Source organism: Oncorhynchus keta, chromosome 28, assembly GCF_023373465.1.
Source record: "Oncorhynchus keta strain PuntledgeMale-10-30-2019 chromosome 28, Oket_V2, whole genome shotgun sequence".
Classification (NCBI taxonomy): Eukaryota; Metazoa; Chordata; class Actinopteri; order Salmoniformes; family Salmonidae; genus Oncorhynchus; species Oncorhynchus keta.
Genome location: NC_068448.1, coordinates 2,780,119 through 2,804,814, shown reverse-complemented (window position 1 = coordinate 2,804,814; position 24,696 = coordinate 2,780,119). Strand labels below are relative to the sequence as shown.

The following is a 24,696-nucleotide window of genomic DNA, read 5'->3' as shown; positions in this document are numbered from 1 at the left end:
GAGGGGAGAGAGAGATGGAAGAGAGAGATGGAAGAGAGATGGAAGAGGGGAAGAGAGAGAGGGAAGAGAGAGATGGAAGAGAGAGATGGAAGAGGGAAGAGAGAGATGGAAGAGGGGAGAGAGAGATGGAAGAGGGAAGAGAGAGATGGAAGAGGGAAGAGAGAGATGGAAGAGGGAAGAGAGAGATGGAAGAGGGAAGAGAGAGATGGAAGAGGGGAGAGAGAGATGGAAGAGGGGAGAGAGATGGAAGAGGGGAGAGAGAGGGAGGAGGGGAGAGAGAGGGAGGAGGGGAGAGAGAGAGGGAGGAGGGGAGAGAGAGGGAGAAGGGGAGGGAAGAGAGAGATGGAAGAGGGGAGAGAGAAATGGAAGAGGGAAGAGAGAGAGAGATGGAAGAGGGGAGAGAGAAATGGAAGAGGGAAGAGAGAGAGAGAGGGAGAGAGAGAGGGAGGAGGGGAGAGAGAGAGGGGGAAGAGGGGAGAGAGAGAGGGAGGAGGGGAGAGAGAGAGGGAGGAAGGGAGAGAGAGAGAGAGGGAGAGAGAGAGAGAGGAAGGGAGAGAGAGAGGGAGGAGGGGAGAGAGAGAGGGAGGAGGGGAGAGGGAGGAGGGGAGAGAGAGAGGGAGGAGGGGAGAGAGAGAGGGAGGAGGGGAGAGAGAGAGAGAGGAGGGGAGAGAGATGGGGAAGAGGGGAGAGAGAGGGGGAAGAGGGGAGGAGTGGGGAGGAGAGAGAAGGGGAGGAGTGGGGAGAGAGAGAGAAGGGGAGGAGTGGGGAGAGAGAGAGAAGGGGAAGAGGGGAGAGAGAGGGGGAAGAGGGGAGGAGTGGGGAGAGAGAGGGGAAGAGGGGAGGAGTGGGGAGAGAGAGGGGGAAGAGGGGAGGAGTGGGGAGAGAGAGAGAAGGGGAAGGGAGACAAACCTTAAACTCCGGTGAGACAAATGTAGCATTACTGACCTCGGACATGGCGTGTTTTGAACACACATTCAAAGAAACAAAACATAGAAACAAAGAAATAAAAACAAAACAAAGAAATAAAACATTAACTTTAAATAACGCTCCCTGGGCAAAGGACGTTCGAAAACACGTTTTTTTTAATTTAAAAACACAACTTTCGTGGTTAAATTATTTACAATAAAACACCATGCTACAGTTCATAAGGAAATCAGTCATTTGAAATATATGTATTGGGCCCTAATCTATGGATTTCACATGACTGGGAATACAGATATGCATCTGTTGGTCACAGATACCTCAAAGGTCAAGGGTCGTGGATCAGAAACCCAGTCAGTATCTGGAGTGGATCAGAGACCCAGCCAGTATCTGGTGTGGATCAGAGACCCAGTCAGTATCTGGTGTGGATCAGAGACCCAGTCAGTATCTGGTGTGGATCAGAGACCCAGTCAGTATCTGGTGTGGATCAGAGACCCAGTCAGTATCTGGTGTGGATCAGAGACCCAGTCAGTATCTGGTGTGGATCAGAGACCCAGTCAGTATCTGGTGTGGATCAGAGACCCAGCCAGTATCTGGTGTGGATCAGAGACCCAGCCAGTATCTGGAGTGGATCAGAGACCCAGCCAGTATCTGGTGTGGATCAGAGACCCAGCCAGTATCTGGAGTGGATCAGAGACCCAGCCAGTATCTGGTGTGGATCAGAGACCCAGTCAGTATCTGGTGTGGATCAGAGACCCAGTCAGTATCTGGTGTGGATCAGAGACCCAGTCAGTATCTGGTGTGGATCGGAGACCCAGCCAGTATCTGGTGTGGATCAGAGACCCAGCCAGTATCTGGAGTGGATCAGAGACCCAGTCAGTATCTGGTGTGGATCGGAGATCTGGTGTGGATCAGCCAGTATCTGGTGTGGATCAGAGACCCAGCCAGTATCTGGTGTGGATCAGAACACCAGCCAGTATCTGGTGTGGATCGAGACCCAGTCAGTATCTGGTGTGGATCAGAGACCCAGTCTGGTGTATCTATCTGGTGTGGATCAGAGACCCAGTCAGTATCTGGTGTGGATCAGAGACCCAGCCAAGGTCAGTATCTGGTGTGGATCGGAGACCCAGCCAAGTCAGTATCTGGTGTGGATCGGAGACCCAGCCAAGTCAGTATCTGGTGTGGATCAGAGACCCAGCCAGTATCTGGTGTGGATCAGAGACCCAGTCAGTATCTGGTGTGGATCAGAGACCCAGCCAGTATCTGGTGTGGATCAGAGACCCAGCCAGTATCTGGTGTGGATCAGAGACCCAGCCAGTATCTGGTGTGGATCGGAGACCCAGCCAGTATCTGGTGTGGATCAGAGACCCAGTCAGTATCTGGTGTGGATCAGAGACCCAGCCAGTATCTGGTGTGGATCAGAGACCCAGTCAGTATCTGGTGTGGATCAGAGACCCAGCCAGTATCTGGTGTGGATCAGAGACCCAGTCAGTATCTGGTGTGGATCAGAGACCCAGCCAGTATCTGGTGTGGATCAGAGACCCAGTCAGTATCTGGTGTGGATCAGAGACCCAGTCAGTATCTGGTGTGGATCAGAGACCCAGCCAGTATCTGGTGTGGATCAGAGACCCAGTCAGTATCTGGTGTGGATCAGAGACCCAGCCAGTATCTGGTGTGGATCGGAGACCCAGCCAGTATCTGGTGTGGATCGGAGACCCAGCCAGTATCATGCAGCGCAACACATCTCCTTCACATAGAGTTGATCAGGCTGGTGATTGTGGCCTGTGGAATGTTGTCCCACTCCTCTTCAATGGCTGTGAAGTTGCTGGATATTGGAGGGAACTAGAACACACTGTCGATCCAGAGCATCCCGAACATGCTCAATGGGTGACATGTCTGGTGAGTATGGAGGCCATGGAAGAACTGGGATATTTTCAGCTTCCCGGAATTGTGTACAGATCCTTGCGACATGGGGCTGTGCATTATCATGAAACATGAGGTGATGGCGGCGGATGAATGGCACGAAAATGGACCTCAGGATCTCATCACGGTGTCACAAGTTGCCATTGAAAAAAATACAATTGTGTTCATTGTCTGTAGCTTATGCCCGCCCATACCATAAGCCCACCATGGGGAACGCTGTTCACAGCATTTACATCAACAAACCGCTCGCACTCACTTCCTGGACAGTTGAAACAGGAAGTGCAGACTTCGACAGCGCGTTCCAGTTCCCGCCAATATCCAGCAACTTCACACAGCCAGTGGCCATCGAAGGTGAGCATTTGCCCTGTTGAGGACGTACGAGCACGCAGATGAGCTTCCCTGAGACGGTTTCTGACAGTTTGTGCAGAAATTCTTCGGTTTTGCAAACCCCCAGTTGCATCAGCTGTCCAGGTGGCTGGTCTCAGACGATCCCACAGGTGAAGAAGCCGGAAGTGGAGGTCCTGGGCTGGACGTGGTTACACGTGGTCTGTGGTGTTGAGGCCGATGAACCTAGTGCCAAATTCTCTAAAACGATGTTGTGAGGCGGCTTATTGCAGAAAATGTTTAATTCAACCCTCTGGCAACAACTCTGGTGAACATTTCTGCAGTCAGCATGCCAATTGCACGCTCCCTTAAGACATCTGTGGCGCTGTGATGTGTGACAAATCTGCACATTACATTTTAGAGTGGTCTTTTATTGTTCCCAGCACAAGGTGCACCTGTGTAATAATCATGCTGTTTAATCAGCTTCTTGATATGCCACACCTGTCAGGTGGATGGATTATCTTGGCAAAAGGATAAATGCTCACTGACAAGGATGTAAACAAATTTGTGTGTAAATGTGAGAGAAATAAGCTTTTTCTGGGATCTTTTATTTCAGCGCATGAAGCACGAGACCAACACGGTACACGACCTTCATATTAGTTGTGTAAAAATGCTAAACGTGTTACCTTGCTGATCTTGATAGCACAGGGAGCTCCGGGGAAGCCCGGGAGACACGTCTTGAAGGCCGAGACCTCTGAGAAGTTCCCCCGACCACAGGTGTTGATCCCGGCCACTCTGAATTTATAGGCCGTCCCTGGCTGGAGGTCCATCTTCCTCATCTGACTGTAGTCCGGGATCGCCCCAGAGTCATCCTACAAGAATAAGACAAGTTCAGTTACACACAATAATCATATCAATCATCAGCATAATCACAAAGGTAAACAACAAATACCAGAACAGGCAGTGACAATGACCGAAGAAAATTATTATTATAGGAGAAGAGATATGTGGTAATAAACACACTTAATGTATTGTAGATATGTGGTAATAAACACACTTAATGTATTGTAGATATGTGGTAATAAACACACTTAATGTATTGTAGATATGTGGTAATAAACACACTTAATGTATTGTAGAGTAGTGGTCTGAGGGAACACACTTAATGTATTGTAGAGTAGTGGTCTGAGGGAACACACTTAATGTATTGTAGAGTAGTGGTCTGAGGGAACACTTAATGTATTGTAGAGTAGTGGTCTGAGGGAACACACTTAATGTATTGTAGAGTAGTGGTCTGAGGGAACACTTAATGTATTGTAGAGTAGTGGTCTGAGGGAACACACTTAATGTATTGTAGAGTAGTGGTCTGAGGGAACACTTAATGTATTGTAGATTAGTGGTCTGAGGGAACACTTAATGTATTGTAGAGTAGTGGTCTGAGGAACACACTTAATGTATTGTAATAGAGTAGTGGTCTGAGGGAACACTTAATGTATTGTAGATATGTGGTCTGAGGGAACACACTTAATGTATTGTAGAGTAGTGGTCTGAGGGAACACACTTAATGTATTGTAGAATAGTGGTCTGAGGAACACACTTAATGTATTGTAGAGTAGTGGTCTGAGGAACACACTTAATGTATTGTAGAGTAGTGGTCTGAGGGAACACACTTAATGTATTGTAGAGTAGTGGTCTGAGGGAACACACTTAATGTATTGTAGAGTAGTGGTCTGAGGGAACACACTTAATGTATTGTAGAGTAGTGGTCTGAGGGAACACACTTAATGTATTGTAGAGTAGTGGTCTGAGGGAACACTTAATGTATTGTAGAGTAGTGGTCTGAGGGAACACACTAAATGTATTGTAGAGTAGTGGTCTGAGGGAACACACTTAATGTATTGTAGAGTAGTGGTCTGAGGGAACACACTTAATGTATTGTAGATATGTGGTCTGAGGGAACACACTTAATGTATTGTAGAGTAGTGGTCTGAGGGAACACACTAAATGTATTGTAGAGTAGTGGTCTGAGGGAACACACTTAATGTATTGTAGAGTAGTGGTCTGAGGGAACACACTTAATGTATTGTAGAGTAGTGGTCTGAGGGAACACACTTAATGTATTGTAGAGTAGTGGTCTGAGGGAACACACTTAATGTATTGTAGAGTAGTGGTCTGAGGGAACACTTAATGTATTGTAGAGTAGTGGTCTGAGGGAACACACTTAATGTATTGTAGAGTAGTGGTCTGAGGGAACACACTTAATGTATTGTAGAGTAGTGGTCTGAGGGAACACACTTAATGTATTGTAGAGTAGTGGTCTGAGGGAACACTTAATGTATTGTAGAGTAGTGGTCTGAGGGAACACACTTAATGTATTGTAGAGTAGTGGTCTGAGGGAACACACTTAATGTATTGTAGAGTAGTGGTCTGAGGGAACACACTTAATGTATTGTAGAGTAGTGGTCTGAGGGAACACACTTAATGTATTGTAGAGTAGTGGTCTGAGGTAACACACTTAATGTATTGTAGAGTAGTGGTCTGAGGGAACACACTTAATGTATTGTAGAGTAGTGGTCTGAGGGAACACACTTAATGTATTGTAGAGGGAATTTAATGTGGTGGTCTGAGGGAACACACTTAATGTATTGTAGAGTAGTGGTCTGAGGGAACACTTAATGTATTGTAGAGTAGTGGTCTGAGGGAACACACTTAATGTATTGTAGAGTAGTGGTCTGAGGGAACACACTTAATGTATTGTAGAGTAGTGGTCTGAGGGAACACACTTAATGTATTGTAGAGTAGTGGTCTGAGGGAACACACTTAATGTATTGTAGAGTAGTGGTCTGAGGGAACACTTCCGATACGGTCGGGTACTTGATAGGGAGAACAAAAGGACTTGAGCTCCTGTACTTTAGCACAATCACACCATGAGTTGTTAATCATAAAGCAAACCCTTCCTCCTTTCCTAGTCTCTTGAGAGTTATTTCTTCCCGTCCTCACAATGGACGGAGAACCCCGCTGAATGACTGGACAGGGACAATATATCCAGAGAGACATGATACATTGATGTCTCTCTGGAAGGAGATCCTCGCCCTGAGCTCATCTACTTTATATGTAGTATATTAAATAGTAGTATATTTAATATAGTCTGAAGTGGTGGATGGTGTGCCTGCCACCTTCTTCCCCCGGGATGAATAAAGCTACCGTAGACATGTCTAACAAAGGACCCGAGCTCAGATGGTGGAATTACGGCTTGAATTTCTGGTGAATGACCGCCAATCTAATGTCCGAAATGTATTTTAATGTTGTAGGTAACACAGGAAATAATGTAAGATTTAAAAAACATTTTTAATAAAAAACTTTTAAAAAACTGTAAAGTTGTCTAGGAGCTATAAACAGAGCGACCATGTCCTTCAGCACCCTCTAGGAAATCTGGGGCAAGCTCTATTCATCCTAAACGCAGGAGAAGAGGAAGAAGGCGGCGTGCACTTCAAGAGTACATTACTCACTAACGGTCCCGGACAATAAAGTAGAAGAGTTCAGGGCGAGGATCTCCTTCCAGAGAGACAACAATGTATCATGTCTCTCTGGATATATTGTCCCTGTCCGTCAGCAAATCATTTTTCATCTTTACCTATGGATTTCATTTACTTCAATCTTTAACTCATTGTAAAGCATCGCTGGGGCAAATAGTTACATTTTTTTCCCAGCAGGGACCACACCCCCTATATTAAAAACGAATGCACTTAATGTACTGTAAATGACTGAGGATAAAAGTGTCTGCTAAGGTGTGTGTGTGTGTGTGTGTGTGTGTGTGTGTGTGTGTGTGTGTGTGTGTGTGTGTGTGTGTGTGTATATATATGTGTGTGAAAGGAACAAAATAAACCAAAAACCAAACGCAATGGATTCTACGCGTTCTCTCTCGCCTCCTCAAAATATTGGACGAGAAGGTCAGAAGTGTTTTGAGAAGGAGAGGATGAGCGAGCATGTGAAAGAGCCCCAGAGAAGCGCTATATAAACCCAATGTAATCATCATAGATTCCACGTTGGCATTATAGTGACTTCAGAACAGCAGCCTTGTTATTTAAGGCGTCTGCTTCCCAGCAGAAACCCTTTGGAAGAGTTACTGCATGTATTATGACAACATTTTGTGAAGTTTGGGACTTCGGAGAGTTTTTTTTTCTTCTCCCGACTGTTCGGGCACACAAAAATGTTTCTGAGTGACAAGCCGAAGTTCGGAGCCGAAGTCCATGCCCCATTTGTCAGTGATTGGTCAACAGTGTCAGTGATTGGTCAACGGTGTCAGTGATTGGTCAACAGTGTCAGTGATTGGTCAACAGTGTCAGTGATTGGTCAACAGTGTCAGTGATTGGTCAACAGTGTCAGTGATTGGTCAACAGTGTCAGTGATTGGTCAACAGTGTCAGTGATTGGTCAACAGTGTCAGTGATTGGTCAACAGTGTCAGTGATTGGTCAACAGTGTCAGTGATTGGTCAACAGTGTCAGTGATTGGTCAACAGTAGGGATTCTTCAATAAAGTCGTTGTCACTCAACCAGAGACGACTCGTTGATGCAAATTTTTGTCATTGAGAAATACTGCACTAAATATGTTAAGACGTAAAATCACGACTAAGATCTCCTCTGCAAAAACATCAACATGAATGACATGAGTTCTCTTAGATTCATTCAGACTTATTTTGAGGAAGTGTAAACAGGCTACGGCATCTCAAAATGGACAAAAAGTACTATCAGCGCTTTAAAAATATATATATATAATTCAAGCCAAGGTCTTTTTAATAAGGGATTATGTGAGCACAGGCACCAGCCGAACTGAAGCCTGGTCATCAGCGGGTAGTGTGTGTGTGTGTGTGTGTGCGGGTGGTGTGGGAGTGTCTTACATCGACAGTGGCTTGGTCGTCAGTGGGCAAGTAGTAGTGTGTGACCACGGTGTTGGTCACCTTGACGATGCCAACATCAAACCACTGGTTGTCTTTCTTCACCGGGGCTTTGGCCACCGCAGGAGGAGCTCCTTGTCTCTAAATAAACAATATGGGAGTATTAGAAAACAAGGTAATCCTCTGGAGTACTAGAAGGTAATACTCTGGAGTACTAGAAAACAAGGTAATACTCTGGAGTATTAGAAGACAAGGTAATACTCTGGAGTATTAGAAGACAAGGTAATACTCTGGAGTATTAGAAGACAAGGTAATACTCTGGAGTATTAGAAGACAAGGTAATACTCTGGAGTATTAGAAGACAAGGTAATACTCTGGAGTATTAGAAGACAAGGTAATACTCTGGAGTACTAGACGGTAATAATCTGGAGTACTAGAAGGTAATACTCTGGAGTACTAGAAGGTAATAATCTGGAGTACTAGAAGACAAGGTAATACTCTGGAGTATTAGAAGACAAGGTAATACTCTGGAGTATTAGAAGACAAGGTAATACTCTGGAGTATTAGAAGACAAGGTAATACTCTGGAGTACTAGAAAACAAGGTAATACTCTGGAGTATTAGAAGACAAGGTAATAATCTGGAGTACTAGAAAACAAGGTAATCCTCTGGAGTATTAGAAGACAAGGTAATAATCTGGAGTACTAGAAGGTAATACTCTGGAGTACTAGAAGGTAATAATCTGGAGTACTAGACGGTAATAATCTGGAGTACTAGAAGGTAATACTCTGGAGTACTAGAAGGTAACAATCTGGAGTACTAGAAGGTAACAATCTGGAGTACTAGAAGGTAATAATCTGGAGTACTAGAAGGTAATACTCTGGAGGATTAGGAAACAAGGTAATAATCTGGAGTACTAGAAGGTAATACTCTGGAGGATTAGGAAACTAGGTAATAATCTGGAGTACTAGAAGGTAATAATCTGGAGTACTAGAAGGTAATACTCTGGAGTACTAGAAGGTAATCCTCTGGAGTACTAGAAAACAAGGTAATCCTCTGGAGTATTAGAAGACAAGGTAATAATCTGGAGTACTAGAAGGTAATCCTCTGGAGTACTAGAAGGTAATCCTCTGGAGTACTAGAAGGTAATAATCTGGAGTATTAGAAGGTAATACTCTGGAGTACTAGAAGGTAATACTCTGGAGTACTAGAAGGTAATACTCTGGAGTACTAGAAGGTAATACTCTGGAGGATTAGGAAACAAGGTAATAATCTGGAGTACTAGAAGGTAATAATCTGGAGTACTAGAAGGTAATAATCTGGAGTACTAGAAGGTAATACTCTGGAGGATTAGAAGGTAACAATCTGGAGTACTAGAAGGTAATCATCTGGAGTACTAGAAGGTAATACTCTGGAGGATTAGGAAACAAGGTAATAATCTGGAGTACTAGAAGGTAATACTCTGGAGGATAAGGAAACAAGGTAATAATCTGGAGTATTAGAAGGTAATAATCTGGAGTACTAGAAGGTAATAATCTGGAGTACTAGAAGGTAATACTCTGGAGTACTAGAAGGTAATACTCTGGAGTACTAGAAGGTAATACTCTGGAGTACTAGAAGGTAACACTCTGGAGTACTAGAAGGTAATACTCTGGAGTACTAGAAGGTAATACTCTGGAGTACTAGAAGGTAATAATCTGGAGTACTAGAAGGTAATACTCTGGAGTACTAGAAGGTAATACTCTGGAGTACTAGAAGGTAATAATCTGGAGTATTAGAAGGTAATACTCTGGAGTACTAGAAGGTAATCCTCTGGAGTACTAGAAGGTAATAATCTGGAGTATTAGAAGGTAATACTCTGGAGTACTAGAAGGTAATACTCTGGAGGATTAGGAAACAAGGTAATAATCTGGAGTACTAGAAGGTAATACTCTGGAGGATTAGGGAACAAGGTAATAATCTGGAGTACTAGAAGGTAATACTCTAGAGGATAAGGAAACAAGGTAATAATCTGGAGTATTAGAAGGTAATAATCTGGAGTACTAGAAGGTAATAATCTGGAGTACTAGAAGGTAATACTCTGGAGTACTAGAAGGTAATACTCTGGAGTATTAGAAGGTAATAATCTGGAGTATTAGAAGGTAATACTCTGGAGGATTAGGGAACAAGGTAATAATCTGGGGTACTAGAAGGTAATACTCTAGAGGATAAGGAAACAAGGTAATAATCTGTAGTACTAGAAGGTAATAATCTGGAGTACTAGAAGGTAATCCTCTGGAGTACTAGAAGGTAATCCTCTGGAGTACTAGAAGGTAATACTCTGGAGTACTAGAAGGTAATAGTCTGGAGTACTAGAAGGTAATAGTCTGGAGTACTAGAAGGTAAGGTAATAATCTGGAGTATTAGAAGGTAAGGTAATAATCTGGAGTATTAGAAGGTAAGGTAATAATCTGGAGTATTAGGAAACAAGGTAATAATCTGGAGTACTAGAAGGTAAAGTAATAATCTGGAGTATTAGAAGGTAATACTCTGGAGGATTAGGAAACAAGGTAATAATCTGGAGTACTAGAAGGTAAAGTAATAATCTGGAGTATTAGAAGGTAATACTCTGGAGGATAAGGAAACAAGGTAATAATCTGGAGTATTAGAAGGTAATACTCTGGAGTACTAGAAGGTAATAATCTGGAGTACTAGAAGGTAATAATCTGGAGTATTAGGAAACAAGGTAATAATCTGGAGTACTAGAAGGTAATAATCTGGAGTACTAGAAGGTAATAATCTGGAGTACTAGAAGGTAATAATCTGGAGTATTAGGAAACAAGGTAATAATCTGGAGTACTAGAAGGTAATAATCTGGAGTATTAGGAAACAAGGTAATAATCTGGAGTACTAGAAGGTAATGATCTGGAGTACTAGAAGGTAATAATCTGGAGTACTAGAAGGTAATAATCTGGAGTACTAGAAGGTAACAATCTGGAGTACTAGAAGGTAATAATCTGGAGTACTAGAAGGTAATAATCTGGAGTACTAGAAGGTAATAATCTGGAGTACTAGAAGGTAATAATCTGGAGTACTAGAAGGTAATAATCTGGAGTACTAGAAGGTAATAGTCTGGAGTACTAGAAGGTAATAGTCTGGAGTACTAGAAGGTAATAATCTGGAGTATTAGAAGGTAATAATCTGGAGTATTAGAAGGTAATAATCTGGAGTATTAGAAGGTAATAATCTGGAGGATTAGAAGGTAATAATCTGGAGGATTAGAAGGTAATAATCTGGAGGATTAGAAGGTAATAATCTGGAGTACTAGAAGGTAATAATCTGGAGTACTAGAAGGTAATAATCTGGAGTACTAGAAGGTAATAGTCTGGAGTACTAGAAGGTAATAGTCTGGAGTACTAGAAGGTAATAATCTGGAGTACTAGAAGGTAAGGTAATAATCTGGAGTATTAGAAGGTAAGGTAATAATCTGGAGTATTAGAAGGTAAGGTAATAATCTGGAGTATTAGAAGAGAAGGTAATAATCTGGAGTATTAGAAGGTAATCATCTGGAGGATTAGAAGGTAATAATCTGGAGGATTAGAAGGTAATAATCTGGAGGATTAGAAGGTAATAATCTGGAGGATTAGAAGGTATGGTAATAATCTGGAGTATTAGAAGATAAGGTAATAAACATCCATCTCTGGAAATAGGGTCAAAAATATTATATTTTTTTTACAAAATATTCTACTAAAACAGTAAATCTCAAGAAAACGAATAATTTTTCAGTATCAAGAGGTGAACATAAATCCGAGACATCTAACAATCAATCAACAAAAATTCCGACAAGGTTCCGTGCACTCACCCCTGCAGCAGACTCTATGCCGTTAGCCACCTCTGCCAGGGTCGCAGCTGCCTGCATCTTAGCCGGGCTGGCCACCATCATGGGCTGAGTCTTAGCCGGACTGGCCACCATCATGGGCTGAGTCTTAGCCGGGGTTGCCACCATCATGGGCTGAGTCTTAGCCGGACTGGCCACCATCATGGGCTGAGTCTTAGCCGGACTGGCCACCATCATGGGCTGAGTCTTAGCTGGGGTTGCCACCATCATGGGCTGAGTCTTAGCTGGGGTTGCCACCATCATGGGCTGAGTCTTAGCCGGGTTTGCCACCACCATGGTGCAGGTTGGGGCTAGCCGGGCCACCGCCTGGGTCACTGCTGCAGCCAGCTCCTGGCCGTTACTCTCTGACGCCGGGTCGTTCAGGCTGTCTGCTGGGGCCAGGCCCTCGGTGGGCTGGGTCAGATCAAACTTCATTTACACAGCACATTTCTTTAAAAAAAACACATCTGTTCAAAGTGTTAAACAGAAAAGAAAATAAATAGATTTATAGATTTAATACGCAGCGCTTCACCGACACGCGTCTGTCCCAATGTTTAACGTAAATGCATTGGTCCGCGGGACCCCAAACCGACCCGAAAGTTACACGCATCGGTCTCAAAATCAATTTAAACGTTACGAATCGCTGGTTCATATTTTTTTTCCCCATCTGAAATTACGTTCTTTCTACCCCCCCCCCCGCAAATCACGTTTGCTACCCTTCCCTGCATGGTTGAAGAGGTTTGGGCGCCTCAGGCTCTGCACACTCCTGGATTACATCACACCTGGCAGGTCTCTCCTACCAGGTGACGTGGAGAGGATCTGTGTCTGCACCACGTACTCTCATTACCGGTGTCCCCCAGGGCTAAGTTCTAAGCCCTCTCCTCTCCTCTCCATACACCAAGTCACTCAGCTCTGTCATATCCTCACATGGGTCTCTCCTATCACTGCTATGAGGATGGATTTCTCCTCTCCTCTCTATACACCAAGTCACTCAGCTCTGTCATATGATCACATATCAACCCTACTAGCTCAGCAGCTCTCCTTCCCCACCAGCCCAGCACCACCTCCCCACCAGCACCACCTCCCCACCAGCACCACCTCCCCACCAGCACCACCTCCCCACCAGCACCGACGTTGCTGAGTAATACTTTCAGAGAAAATGCACCTGATACGATTGCGATGCGTCGTCTCACCTAGCTATCTTACGACGAACGCAGTACTTATTTATGTCTCAAGATAAGAGCGCCTGCTAAAAAAAAGACTACGATGAACGAACTGTAAGAGAAGCTCATTCAAGTCCATCACACTTCCAAATGGTCTGAACCATTCCATTATGAGGGGTGACATCCATAGCTGTGATATATATTAGAATTGAAAATGAATGTGTTTATGCAACAAACTTTAGTGAATCGAATCACATCGCACCGTTTCAAATTAAAACGTATGGTTCAAGAGTCGACATATCTAGAATCGTTTTCAAATGAAAACGTATGGTTCAAGAGTCGACATATCTAGAATCGTTTTCAAATGAAAACGTATGGTTCAAGAGTCGACATATCTAGAATCGTTTTCAAATGAAAACGTATGGCTCAAGAGTCGACATATCTAGAATAGTTTTCAAATTAAAACGTATGGTTCAAGAGTCGACATATCTAGAATCGTTTTCAAATTAAAACGTATGGTTCAAGAGTCGACATATCTAGAATCGTTTTCAAATGAAAACGTATGGTTCAAGAGTCGACATATCTAGAATCGTTTTCAAATGAAAACGTATGGTTCAAGAGTCGACATATCTAGAATCGTTTTCAAATGAAAACGTATGGTTCAAGAGTCGACATATCTAGAATCGTTTTCAAATTAAAACGTATGGCTCAAGAGTCGACATATCTAGAATCGTTTTCAAATTAAAACGTATGGTTCAAGAGTCGACATATCTAGAATCGTTTTCAAATTAAAACGTATGGCTCAAGAGTCGACATATCTAGAATCGTTTTCAAATGAAAACGTATGGTTCAAGAGTCGACATATCTAGAATCGTTTTCAAATTAAAACGTATGGTTCAAGAGTCGACATATCTAGAATCGTTTTCAAATTAAAACGTATGGTTCAAGAGTCGACATATCTAGAATCGTTTTCAAATTAAAACGTATGGTTCAAGAGTCGACATATCTAGAATCGTTTTCAAATTAAAACGTATGGTTCAAGAGTCGACATATCTAGAATCGTTTTCAAATTAAAATGGCTCACGCATGGCTCAAGAGTCGACATATCTAGAATCGTTTTCAAATTAAAACGTATGGCTCAAGAGTCGACATATCTAGAATCGTTTTCAAATTAAAACGTATGGTTCAAGAGTCGACATATCTAGAATCGTTTTCAAATTAAAACATATGGTTCAAGAGTCGACATATCTAGAATGGTTTTCAAATTAAAACGTATGGTTCAAGAGTCGACAGATCTAGTTTGATGGACTTGAATGAGCTTCTCTTACAGTTCGTTCTAGAACTCGCATCGAATCATCTTGAAAATGAAACGAACAGACAGACTGATGACGAAAGCAAAACAACGGTGGACTGACCTGGTTGTGCTGTGCTGCTGCTGCCGCTGCCGCCGCCGCCGCCGCCGCCTGGGCCAGAGCCTGGGCTTCCTGCAGCTGTTGTTGTTGATGTACCAGGGCTGCCAGCTCAGCCTGAGTCAACACAATGGGGATGGTGGTGGTTTGGTGCTGGCCCTCCTGGCCACCGTCTCCTTCATCTGGATGGGGGGACTTGTTACAATCTACCAAACTGCTAACTAGGGCTGGGTGATATATCTATTAATTTGAATGTATGTATTTGCACGATATTACAAAACGAGCTAAGTCCGCTTGTTATCATTTTCATCTTTTTGGTATCTTACAGTGCCGTGCGAAAGTATTCGGCCCCCTTGAACTTTGCGACCTTTTGCCACATTTCAGGCTTCAAACATAAAGATATAAGACTGTATTTTTTTTGTGAAGAATCAACATCAAGTGGGACACAATTATGAAGTGGAACGACATTTATTGGATATTTCAAACTTTTTTAACAAATCAAAAACTGAAAAATTGGGCGTGCAAAATTATTTAGCCCCCTTAAGTTAATACTTTGTAGCGCCACCTTTTGCTGCGATTACAGCTGTAAGTCGCTTGGGGTATGTCTCTATCAGTTTCTAACATCAGTTTCTAATAATTTTGCACGCCCAATTTTTCAGTTTTTGATTTGTTAAAAAAGTTTGAAATATCCAATAAATGTCGTTCCACTTCATGATTGTATCCCACTTGTTGTTGATTCTTCACAAAAAAAAACACAGTCTTATATCTTTATGTTTGAAGCCTGAAATGTGGCAAAAGGTCGCAAAGTTCAAGGGGGCCGAATACTTTCGCACGGCACTACTGTAGTAGCTAGCAAACAGAGCCAAGTTGGCTAAACTTTAAATAAATATTAGCTGGCTACTTATGAGGACGGGGGTTTGAAATAATTTCTATAATTTTCTATAATAATTTCTATATATAGTTTCTATAATACCTGCAACAATAAGTTAGTCTATTAGTTCGTGTGTATTATGCATGATTGTGGTTAAATTGGTTTTAAAATACATTTTTTTTTTAAAGAAGGCATTTCATAGACTTGAAAGACAGATCTGTGATTTTTGCAAAGCAGGTTAAACTAGTTTGATAAAATAATTGATTGTTGAAACGTGGATTCATGCGCTTAGAGAACACTTCTCTCAGCCTATCAGTGGTCATCAAACCATTTGAGAACACTTCTCTCAGCCTATCAGTGGTCATCAAACCATTTGAGAACACTTCTCTCAACCTATCAGTGGTCATCAAACCATTTGAGAACACTTCTCTCAACCTATCAGTGGTCATCAAACCATTTGAGAACACTTCTCCAGCCTATCAGTGGTCATCAAACCATTAGAGAACACTTCTCCAGCCTATCAGTGGTCATCAAACCATTAGAGAACACTTCTCCAGCCTATCAGTGGTCATCAAACCATTAGAGAACACTTCTCCAGCCTATCAGTGGTCATCAAACCATTAGAGAACACTTCTCCAGCCTATCAGTGGTCATCAAACCATTAGAGAACACTTCTCTCAGCCTATCAGTGGTCATCAAACCATTAGAGAACACTTCTCTCAGCCTATCAGTGGTCATCAAACCATTAGAGAACACTTCTCCAGCCTATCAGTGGTCATCAAACCATTTGAGAACACTTCTCCAGCCTATCAGTGGTCATCAAACCATTAGAGAACACTTCTCCAGCCTATCAGTGGGCATCAAACCATTTGAGAACACTTCTCTCAGCCTATCAGTGGTCATCAAACCATTAGAGAACACTTCTCCAGCCTATCAGTGGTCATCAAACCATTTGAGAACACTTCTCTCAACCTATCAGTGGTCATCAAACCATTTGAGAACACTTCTCTCAGCCTATCAGTGGTCATCAAACCATTAGAGAACACTTCTCCAGCCTATCAGTGGTCATCAAACCATTTGAGAACACTTCTCTCAGCCTATCAGTGGTCATGTAGGACAGCCTGTATGGCCATGGCCTGTGTGTGTGTGTGTGTCTACTCACTCATGACAGCGTGCTGTGCGGCCTGCAGGACAGCCTGTATGGCCATGGCCTGGGCGTTAGCCTCCTCAGCAGCAGCGTGTTGTGCCACCTCCTCGGCTGCAGCGGTAACAGCCAGCTCCTCGGGGGTTAAACCCGTCACCAACAGGGTCTGCTGGCCCCCCGCGTCACCTTCAGACATCAGCTCCGCAGGCAGGCCCTAGGAAGCAAAGATTTTTTTAAATTTAAAAAATTTTTTTTAAATCTGGACAATTGAACTTTTTTTTTCAATGTTACTAAAAATGTTTTGTTGGCACACAATTTAGTCGCTCGTGTGTGCTGCTGGGAGGAAACAGCGTTTCACTCTGTGGTCTTTTCCAAGACACGACAGAGGACCTGTGGATGGATGGTGGTTCCCTTCCGTGTGTGTTGTATGTATATATACACAGCTACCCATTCAAAAGGTTTTTCTTTATTCGTAAAATATTCTACATTGTAGAATAATAGTGAAGACATCAAAACTATGAATTTACACATATGGTTATGTAGTTACCAAAGAAAGCGTTGACTTCTTTGGGACTGGGGGGGGCAGTATTGAGTAGCTTGGATGAATGAGGTACCCAGAGTAAACTGCCTGCTTCTCAGGCCCAAAAGCTAGAATAATGTATATAATTAGTAGATTTGGATAGAAAACACTCTGAAGTTTCTAAAAAAAACTGTTTGCATGATGTCCGTCAGTATAATAGAACTCATACGGCAGACGAAAACCTGAGAAAAAGGAAGTGGGGTTTGAGGTTTGTAGTTTTTCAAGTCATTGCCAATCCAAGAAAGAGTGTAAATTTGGTCAAATTGCAGTTCCTAAGGCTTCCACTAGATGTCAACAGTCTTTACAACCTTGTTTCAGGCTTCTACTATGAAGGAGGAGCGAATAAGAGCCGTTTGACGAAGAGGTCTGGCAGAGTGCCATGAGCTAAGTCAGGCGCGCGGCTGTGAGAACGAGCCGAGTTCCTTTTCATTTCTAAAGACAAAAGACTCCTCCTCCTCCACCTCCTCCTCCTCCTCCTCCTCCTCATCCTCCTCCTCCTCCATGCTTCACGGTGGGAACCACACATGCAGAGATCATCCGTTGACATACTATGCGTGCCACAAAGACACGGCAGTTGGAACCAAAAACCCCCAAAATGTGGACTCATCGGACCAAAGGACAGATTTCCGCCGGTCTAGTGTCCATTGCTCGTGTTTCTTGGCCCAAGCAAGTCTCTTCTTCTAGGCGTCCTTTAGTAGTAGTGGTTTTCTTTGCCGCAATCAACCATGAAGGCCTGATTCACACAGTCTCTTCTGAACGGTTGATGCTGAGATGTGTTTGTTACTTGAACTCTGTGAAGCATTTATTTGGGCTGCAATTTCTGAGGCTGGTAATTCTAATGAACCTCTGCAGCAGAGGTAACTCTGGGTCTTCCATTCCTGTGGCGGTCCTCATGAGAGACAGTTTCATCATAGCGCTTGATGTTTTTTTGCGACTGCTCTTCATGAAATCTTCAAAGTTCTTGAAATGTTCCGTATTGACTGACTTAATGATGGACTGTTGTTTTTCTTTGAGCTGTCCTTGCCATAATATGGACTTGGTTTTTTACCATATAGGGCTATCTTCTGTATACCACCCCTACCTTGTCACAACACAACTGATTGGCTCATACGCAATAAGAAGGAAGAAATTCCACAACTTTTACCAAGGCACACCTGTTAATTGAAATGCATTCCAGGTGACTACCTCATGAAGCTGGTTGAGAGAATGCCAAGAGTGTACAAAGCTGTCATCAAGGCAAACCGGTGGCTACTTTGAAGAATCTCAAATATAAAATATATTTTGATTTGTTAAACACTTCTTTTTGTTAAGACATGATTCCATATGTGTTATTTCATAGTTCTGATGTCTTCACTATTATTCTACAATGTAGAAAATAGTAAAAATAAAGAAAAACCCTGGAATGAGTAGATGTGTCCAAACGTTTGACAGGTAATATATACACATCAGTATGTATTGTACTGTACCTCCTGCTCCCCCTGGTTCTGTTCCTCCATGCCCTCCACATGGACCTGTATCCCAGCTGCAGCAGCCTCTTCCAGGGTCACGACCCTCACTGTGCCCTCTGGGAGACAGTCCGTCTGCATGGCCTCCTCTCCCTCTATACATGCCGCCACCATCGCCTCAGACGACCCAGACATCGACGAGATCTCCTGGTGGAAGGAAGGAAGGAAGGAAGGAAGGAAGGAAGGAAGGAAGGAAGGAAGGAAGGAAGGAAGGGGACAGGAAGGCTTTAACGGTCAAAAGTAAAATGATCCCAAAATAAACACCTCTAACAGTCTGTTAGAGCAGTGAGTGTCTGAACCAGCTAACCACAACTTTGAGAGTAAACACTATAACAGCCGTGTGTGTGTGTGTGTGTGTGTGTCCCTTACAGGTACGGAGGGTCCAGGTGTGGGTGTGGACTGGGTAACCGTGGTAACTGCTCGGCCAGCCGCCACCACAGCGCTGGACTCTGTGGTTACCGAGGACGACGAGGGAGCCTCTGTAGTTCCGTTGTCTCCCTGTGTTGAGTCACCAGGCTGGGCTGGAGGGAGGAGGGACGTCACACAATTAACACAAAAAACATCCCAACACGGAGACCAAAACATCCCAACACGGAGACCAAAACATCCCAACACGGAGACCAAAACATCCCAACACTGAGACCAAAACATCCCAACACTGAGACCAAAACATCCCAACACTGAGACCAAAACATCCCAACACAGAGACCAAAACATCCCAACACAGAGACCAAAACATCCAACACGGAGACCAAAACATCCAACACGGAGACCAAAACATTCAACACGGAGACCAAAACATTCAACACGGAGACCAAAACATCCCAACACAGAGACCAAAACATCCCAACACAGAGACCAAAACATCCAACACGGAGACCAAAACATTCAACACGGAGACCAAAACATCCCAACACGGAGACCAAAACATCCCAACACGGAGACCAAAACATTCAACACGGAGACCAAAACATCCCAACACGGAGACCAAAACATTCAACACGGAGACCAAAACATCCCAACACAGAGACCAAAACATCCCAACACAGAGACCAAAACATCCAACACGGAGACCAAAACATTCAACACGGAGACCAAAACATTCAACACGGAGACCAAAACATTCAACACGGAGACCAAAACATCCAACACGGAGACCAAAACATCCCAACACAGAGACCAAAACATCCCAACACAGAGACCAAAACATTCAACACGGAGACCAAAACATTCAACACGGAGACCAAAACATCCCAACACGGAGACCAAAACATCCCAACACAGAGACCAAAACATCCCAACACAGAGACCAAAACATCCCAACACAGAGACCAAAACATCCCAACACGGAGACCAAAACATCCCAACACTGAGACCAAAACATCCCAACACGGAGACCAAAACATCCCAACACAGAGACCAAAACATCCAACACGGAGACCAAAACATCCAACAGAGACCAAAACATCCAACAGAGACCAAAACATCCAACACGGAGACCAAAACATCCAACACGGAGACCAAAACATCCCAACACGGAGACCAAAACATCCAACACGGAGACCAAAACATCCAACACGGAGACCAAAACATCCAACACGGAGACCAAAACATCCAACACGGAGACCAAAACATCCAACACGGAGACCAAAACATCCCAACACAGAGACCAAAACATCCCAACACAGAGACCAAAACATCCCAACACAGAGACCAAAACATCCCAACACAGAGACCAAAACATCCCAACACAGAGACCAAAACATCCCAACACAGAGACCAAAACATCCCAACACGGAGACCAAAACATCCCAACACGGAGACCAAAACATCCCAACACGGAGACCAAAACATCCCAACACTGAGACCAAAACATCCCAACACTGAGACCAAAACATCCCAACACAGAGACCAAAACATCCCAACACAGAGACCAAAACATCCCAACACAGAGACCAAAACATCCCAACACAGAGACCAAAACATCCCAACACAGAGACCAAAACATCCCAACACAGAGACCAAAACATCCCAACACAGAGACCAAAACATCCCAACACGGAGACCAAAACATCCCAACACGGAGACCAAAACATCCCAACACGGAGACCAAAACATCCCAACACTGAGACCAAAACATCCCAACACTGAGACCAAAACATCCCAACACAGAGACCAAAACATCCCAACACAGAGACCAAAACATCCCAACACAGAGACCAAAACATCCAACACGGAGACCAAAACACGGAGACCAAAACATCCCAACACGGAGACCAAAACATCCCAACACGGAGACCAAAACATCCCAACACTGAGACCAAAACATCCCAACACAGAGACCAAAACATCCAACACGGAGACCAAAACATCCAACACGGAGACCAAAACACGGAGACCAAAACATCCCAACACGGAGACCAAAACATCCAACACGGAGACCAAAACACGGAGACCAAAACATCCCAACACAGAGACCAAAACATCCAACACGGAGACCAAAACACGGAGACCAAAACATCCCAACACGGAGACCAAAACATCCCAACACGGAGACCAAAACATCCCAACACTGAGACCAAAACATCCCAACACAGAGACCAAAACATCCAACACGGAGACCAAAACATCCAACACGGAGACCAAAACACGGAGACCAAAACATCCCAACACGGAGACCAAAACATCCCAACACAGAGACCAAAACATCCCAACACGGAGACCAAAACATCCCAACACAGAGACCAAAACATCCCAACACAGAGACCAAAACATCCAACACGGAGACCAAAACATCCAACACGGAGACCAAAACATCCAACACGGAGACCAAAACATCCAACACGGAGACCAAAACATCCCAACACGGAGACCAAAACATCCCAACACAGAGACCAAAACATCCCAACACAGAGACCAAAACATCCCAACACAGAGACCAAAACATCCCAACACAGAGACCAAAACATCCCAACACAGAGACCAAAACATCCCAACACAGAGACCAAAACATCCCAACACAGAGACCAAAACATCCCAACACGGAGACCAAAACATCCCAACACGGAGACCAAAACATCCCAACACGGAGACCAAAACATCCCAACACTGAGACCAAAACATCCCAACACTGAGACCAAAACATCCCAACACAGAGACCAAAACATCCCAACACAGAGACCAAAACATCCCAACACGGAGACCAAAACATCCAACACGGAGACCAAAACACGGAGACCAAAACATCCCAACACGGAGACCAAAACATCCCAACACGGAGACCAAAACATCCCAACACTGAGACCAAAACATCCCAACACAGAGACCAAAACATCCAACACGGAGACCAAAACATCCAACACGGAGACCAAAACATCCAACACGGAGACCAAAACACGGAGACCAAAACATCCCAACACGGAGACCAAAACATCCCAACACGGAGACCAAAACATCCCAACACGGAGACCAAAACATCCCAACACTGAGACCAAAACATCCCAACACGGAGACCAAAACATCCCAACACGGAGACCAAAACATCCCAAAACGGAGACCAAAACATCCCAACACGGAGACCAAAACATCCCAACACGGAGACCATAACATCCCAACACGGAGACCATAACATCCCAACACTGAGACCAAAACTTCCCAACACAGAGACCAAAACACGGAGACCAAAACATTCCAACACAGAGACCAAAACACGGAGACCAAAACATCCCAACACGGAGACCAAAACATCCCAACACAGAGACCAAAACATCCCAACACAGAGACCAAAACATCCCAACACAGAGACCAAAACATCCCAACACAGAGACCAAAACATCCCAACACAGAGACCAAAACATCCCAACACAGAGACCAAAACATCCCAACACAGAGACCAAAACATCCCAACACAGAGACCAAAACATCCCAACACGGACACCAAAACATCCCAACACGGAGACCAAAACATCCCAACACAGAGACCAAAACATCCCAACACAGAGACCAAAACATCCCAACACAGAGACCAAAACATCCCAACACAGAGACCAAAACATCCCAACACAGAGACCAAAACATCCCAACACAGAGACCAAAACATCCAACACGGACACCAAAACATCCCAACACGGAGACCAAAACATCCCAACACAGAGACCAAAACATCCCAACACAGAGACCAAAACATCCCAACACAGAGACCAAAACATCCCAACACAGAGACCAAAACATCCCAACACAGAGACCAAAACATCCCAACACAGAGACCAAAACATCCCAACACGGAGACCAAAACATCCCAACACGGAGACCAAAACATCCCAACACGGAGACCAAAACATCCCAACACGGAGACCAAAACATCCCAACACGGAGACCAAAACATCCCAACACTGAGACCAAAACATCCCAACACTGAGACCAAAACATCCCAACACTGAGACCAAAACATCCCAACACGGAGACCAAAACATCCCAACACGGAGACCAAAACATCCCAACACGGAGACCAAAACATCCCAACACGGAGACTAAAACATCCCAACACGGAGACCAAAACATCCCAACACAGAGACCAAAACATCCCAACACGGAGACCAAAACATCCTGTATGTTGGTAGGAAAAAAATATTACTAACATCTTAACTCTTAATCTTCTGTTTTAAAACTCTAAGGCTGTATTTATACAGGCAGGCCAATTCTGATCTTTGGACCAATCAGATCAACCTTTTTCCCAATAATTGGGCAAAATATCAGAATATGTAGGCCTGTGTGAAAGGAGCCTACAGGACCATTTCCCCCAGACCTAGATTAAGCCTAATCTAATCCTTCTGGAGATTCTCCTTTGAGTAGATTTTTTTTTAGTCTCGGACCTGAATTAATCTGTGTCTGAAAACAAATCCTCCCTAAAACACCTATGAGAACAAAATGGCTTAAAAGACAGTCATGCTTAGTGGATAGATAGCAGTAGCTCCCACCTGTAGTAGCCGTGTTTGTGGTGCCGGTCTCGTGTGTCTCACACGGAGGATTGGAACACACCCTCTGGACCGTGCTCGTCCCTGTCAGGTTGGACGTAGTCTGAGAAGGGGTGTTGGTCGTCCCTGTTTCGTGTGTCTCACACGGAGGATTGGAACACACCCTCTGGACTGTCCCTGTAGTCTGCCCGATGCCCATACTGGAGTTGGCCTGCTTCGACGTAGTGGTAGTGCCAGTCTCGTGTGTTTCTTCTCCTCCTCCTCCTCCAGCTCCGGCCTCAGTGGGGCCAGTCTCGTGTGTTTCACAAGGTGGATTGGAGCAGACAGGAGAGGTGAGGGGGGATCCTCCTCCTCCTCCTCCTCCTCCTCCACTGGATGACTTACTCTGGTTATCTGAGGACGAGGAGCTGAGCGTCATCCCCATCTGGTCAGAGCCCATGTTAGAACGTGCGGTGGTCGAGGTGTAGGTGGTCCCTGTTCTCAGAGTCTCCGGTCGCAGCACCCCGGGCACAGAGCTGGTACCAGAAACAGACGAGGGGGAGAGGTCTTGTTGTTGCTGGTTGGAGCCTTGTTGTTGCTGGTTGGAGCCTTGTTGTTGCTGGTTGGAGCCTTGTTGTTGCTGGTTGGAGCCTTGTTGTTGCTGGTTGGAGCCTTGTTGTTGCTGGTTGGATCCCATGTTACAGCTGGCTGTGGTCTGGGTGTTGGTGGTACCTGTATCGTGGGTCTCGGACGGCGGGTTGGTGCACACCTGCTGTACCTGGCCCATGTTGGAGGACGCTGTCGTTTGGGTGTTGGTGGTGCCGGTCTCGTGGGTTTCGCACGGCGGGTTTGAACACACCCTCTCCACCCCACCATTACCAGTCATGTTAGCGGAGGCCGTGGTAGCTGTATTGGTGGTGCCGGTCTCGTGGGTCTCGCAGGGGGGGTTTGAGCAGACCAGGGTTACCGTCCCTGGGTCGCCTGCCTCGGGCTGGGTGGACGAGGGGTCGGCGGAGGTGGGGGAGGACAGGATGGAGACCGGGAGGTCGTGGACAGGCTGAGCATCCACACCACTGGGGGTCGTGATCAGGGTCACCTGAGTGGGCTGAGCTCCCGCCTGGAGGACATAGAGTACGGGGGGTCAATCAGGAAGT

The 24,696-nt window shown here is 44.6% G+C and overlaps 1 protein-coding gene across 1 annotated transcript in view; it reads right to left on the bottom strand.

Moving 5' to 3' along the window:
• LOC118360489 (host cell factor 1-like) overlaps nt 1-24,696 on the bottom strand; it is an 80,102-nt gene that overhangs the window by 3,087 nt on the left and 52,319 nt on the right. The window contains 8 exon segments of the mRNA XM_052484400.1: nt 3,855-4,040; nt 8,067-8,204; nt 11,904-12,332; nt 14,497-14,672; nt 16,524-16,719; nt 18,552-18,737; nt 18,960-19,111; nt 23,567-24,659. Coding sequence (XP_052340360.1) covers nt 3,855-4,040; nt 8,067-8,204; nt 11,904-12,332; nt 14,497-14,672; nt 16,524-16,719; nt 18,552-18,737; nt 18,960-19,111; nt 23,567-24,659 — 2,556 coding nt within the window.